Source organism: Limulus polyphemus, unplaced genomic scaffold, assembly GCF_000517525.1.
Source record: "Limulus polyphemus unplaced genomic scaffold, Limulus_polyphemus-2.1.2 Scaffold7253, whole genome shotgun sequence".
In the NCBI taxonomy this organism is placed as follows: Eukaryota; Metazoa; Arthropoda; class Merostomata; order Xiphosura; family Limulidae; genus Limulus; species Limulus polyphemus.
Genome location: NW_013672863.1, coordinates 41,079 through 43,619, shown reverse-complemented (window position 1 = coordinate 43,619; position 2,541 = coordinate 41,079). Strand labels below are relative to the sequence as shown.

Sequence of the window (2,541 nt, the reverse complement as noted above, 5' to 3'; positions counted from 1 at the left end):
GGGTATACCCAGTGGTTTGTGTATTATTGGTAAAGGATTCTACTACCAAGAAGATAATAACCCCAAACACTCATCCAACCTATGCAGAAATTACTTAGCTAAGAAAGAAGCTGATTTAATGGCCCCCACAAAGCCCCAATCTCAACTCAATTGAACAGATCTGGGATTTGATAGATCAAAAATTACTACCAAAAGATCATAGTTACTTCCAATGAAACTTTATGGGAGTGTGTTAGAGACATTTGGAGTAAAATTCCAAAGGACACTTTGATTAAATATGTCGCAATAATGCCTGAAAGACTGTCTGCTGAACTCAAGCACTTCCACTGAGTGTATATTATGAACATTAATAATATTTTGATGTTTCACCTGTGATTTTACCTTTGAAAGTAGCCTGAAATCTAATTTTGATTTTACCTTTGAAAGTAGCCTGAAATCTAATTTTGATTTTTGTGTGTTGGACAAGTTCATAAATATCTCAAAATCAAGTTCTTTCAGATATTATAGTAAAACGTACAGTACTGTGTCAGGACAAAATCAAAATTAGATTTCAGGCTACTTTCAAAGGTTTTAAAATATTATTGTATAATAATTATTATTAGAATCCCCAATATTAATTATTGGTCTCTACTAAATAGTCGTTTTTCTTTTGTTTCTTAAGCAAATTATATATTTATCAGTAGCATAAATCATAAGATGTTTAAACTGATCCTTTAGGCTAGGCATATATGTAAACAGAAACAATAAATTAAATATGCTTTCTTGTGCTCTCAGTATGAAATTAAATAAATATATCTAAAATTATTAATTTTAAGTTATTGGTCGCTAGAAGGCGCTAAGACGTAATCAGTAATTATATTAACTGTAGTCACTGAGACACAGCTATCACAGAAAGAAATATTATGATGATTTAAAAATAAAACTTGTTTCCCTTCTCATTATTAACACATATTTATGTTTTATTTTATTCTCGTGAGCAAGATACTTTTCATTGTCACGATTTAAACTCCCAATAGGCCTAAAGTTTGCGATAGAAACCACGTTAACTGTAAATGTTTTTTACTTACCAAATTCATTTTGATTTGTCCAGTGCGGATTCATTGTCTCTCAAGTTATGTCTTTTGTCCACCAAAAATCACTGCTCTAAGAGCCTTTCGTTCAATACCAAAACTTATCAGTTGGGCTGGACAGTGACAGACAGAAAAGGTATTTCTCAAAACAATTAATATATGCAGTATAATACTGTTGCGTCAGCGAGGTCACGCCACGTCCTTCTCGAACATTCATGAATTATCGGGAGACTACTAGATTGGGGGTAGTCTGGTATATATAAGACGCTCACAACGTGACAGAACAAGGTAATGAGTAATTGAATGTATGTGGACAGAATATTGTTGGCCACGTGAGACGTGAGTTATAGCGTTGTTATAGAGCGACTGTTGAAATTAAGTGTATCGTACAGTTGTATTCGGAAAGAATAAACCAGTTTTATTTAAGAAAGGACTTGTGCCGCTAAAGTTTCTTCGGAACGAAGTTACGGAAAATTAACTAACGACTGGAGGCGTAACAACTTTAAAACGACAAAAGCTGCGAAATATTAGAAAATAATAGGCCTAACACGTGTGATAACGTTAGTTCATAATTTCTCCAATGCGGATTTTAATGTCACGAGAAAGATTAATTTAACTTATAAACTAACATACCTCTTTATCTTATCAATTAGTTTTGTGTGAGCCCTAAAGAAGCTGTAAAGGCGATATTTTGGACAAAATAAGTTTCTATTTATGTGGAATAAATTGTCCGTTTTCTTATGCAAATAAATATATTCTCTAGTTAGCACTACAAACTATAAAAACCAATAAAAAGATAGCATTGTTATAATCGAATATATAATCTTGAATAGCGAAAGTGACGTCAACAGTAATAAATCGAAGTAATAATGGAGGGATATTTACAGTGTGTGGAATTGTATAACCTCTAACAACCACCTGTTAAGGTATGTTATGATGGTTGTATATATATATATATAATTAAGGCTTAGAAAAAATGAAATAATAGAACAGTAAAACTAATACATTTTCTGTTTTGCAGCCGTCCAATCATGCTATACTTTTGCCACAAATACGCACAAAATGATCGACTGTACCCTTGTGATCCACAAAAGAGGGCGCTCGTAGACAGGATGCTATATTTCGATTTGGGCACGTTGTACAATGCTATCTACAGTTTGGTAGTAAGTATCTTGAAAACACATCAGTGTAAAGTTGCAAAGAAATGACTTATTTTTACTTTACTAGTACACAGAAAATAACTACTAAGAAACATGCAATTAGATATTATATGTAGATTCCACAACTGTATTGTTTAATCCGTTATTGTACATTACAAACTGTATTGTTTAATCCGTTATTGTACATTACAAACTGTATTGTTTAATCCGTTATTGTACATTACAAACTGTATTGTTTAATCCGTTATTGTACATTACACAACTTTATTGTTTAATCCATTAATGTACATTACACAACTTTATTGTTTAAT

At 31.9% G+C, this 2,541-nt stretch overlaps 1 protein-coding gene across 1 annotated transcript in view; it reads left to right on the top strand.

The window, feature by feature from the left end:
- Positions 1-2,081: 2,081 nt before the first annotated feature.
- The window catches only part of LOC106474464 (glutathione S-transferase 1-like), a 5,760-nt gene continuing 5,300 nt past the window's right edge, over positions 2,082-2,541 (top strand). Inside the window, exon 1 of the mRNA XM_013935157.2 lies at positions 2,082-2,233. Coding sequence (XP_013790611.2) covers positions 2,102-2,233 — 132 coding nt within the window. The 5' untranslated portion in view covers positions 2,082-2,101. The remainder of the gene's footprint in view (positions 2,234-2,541) is intronic.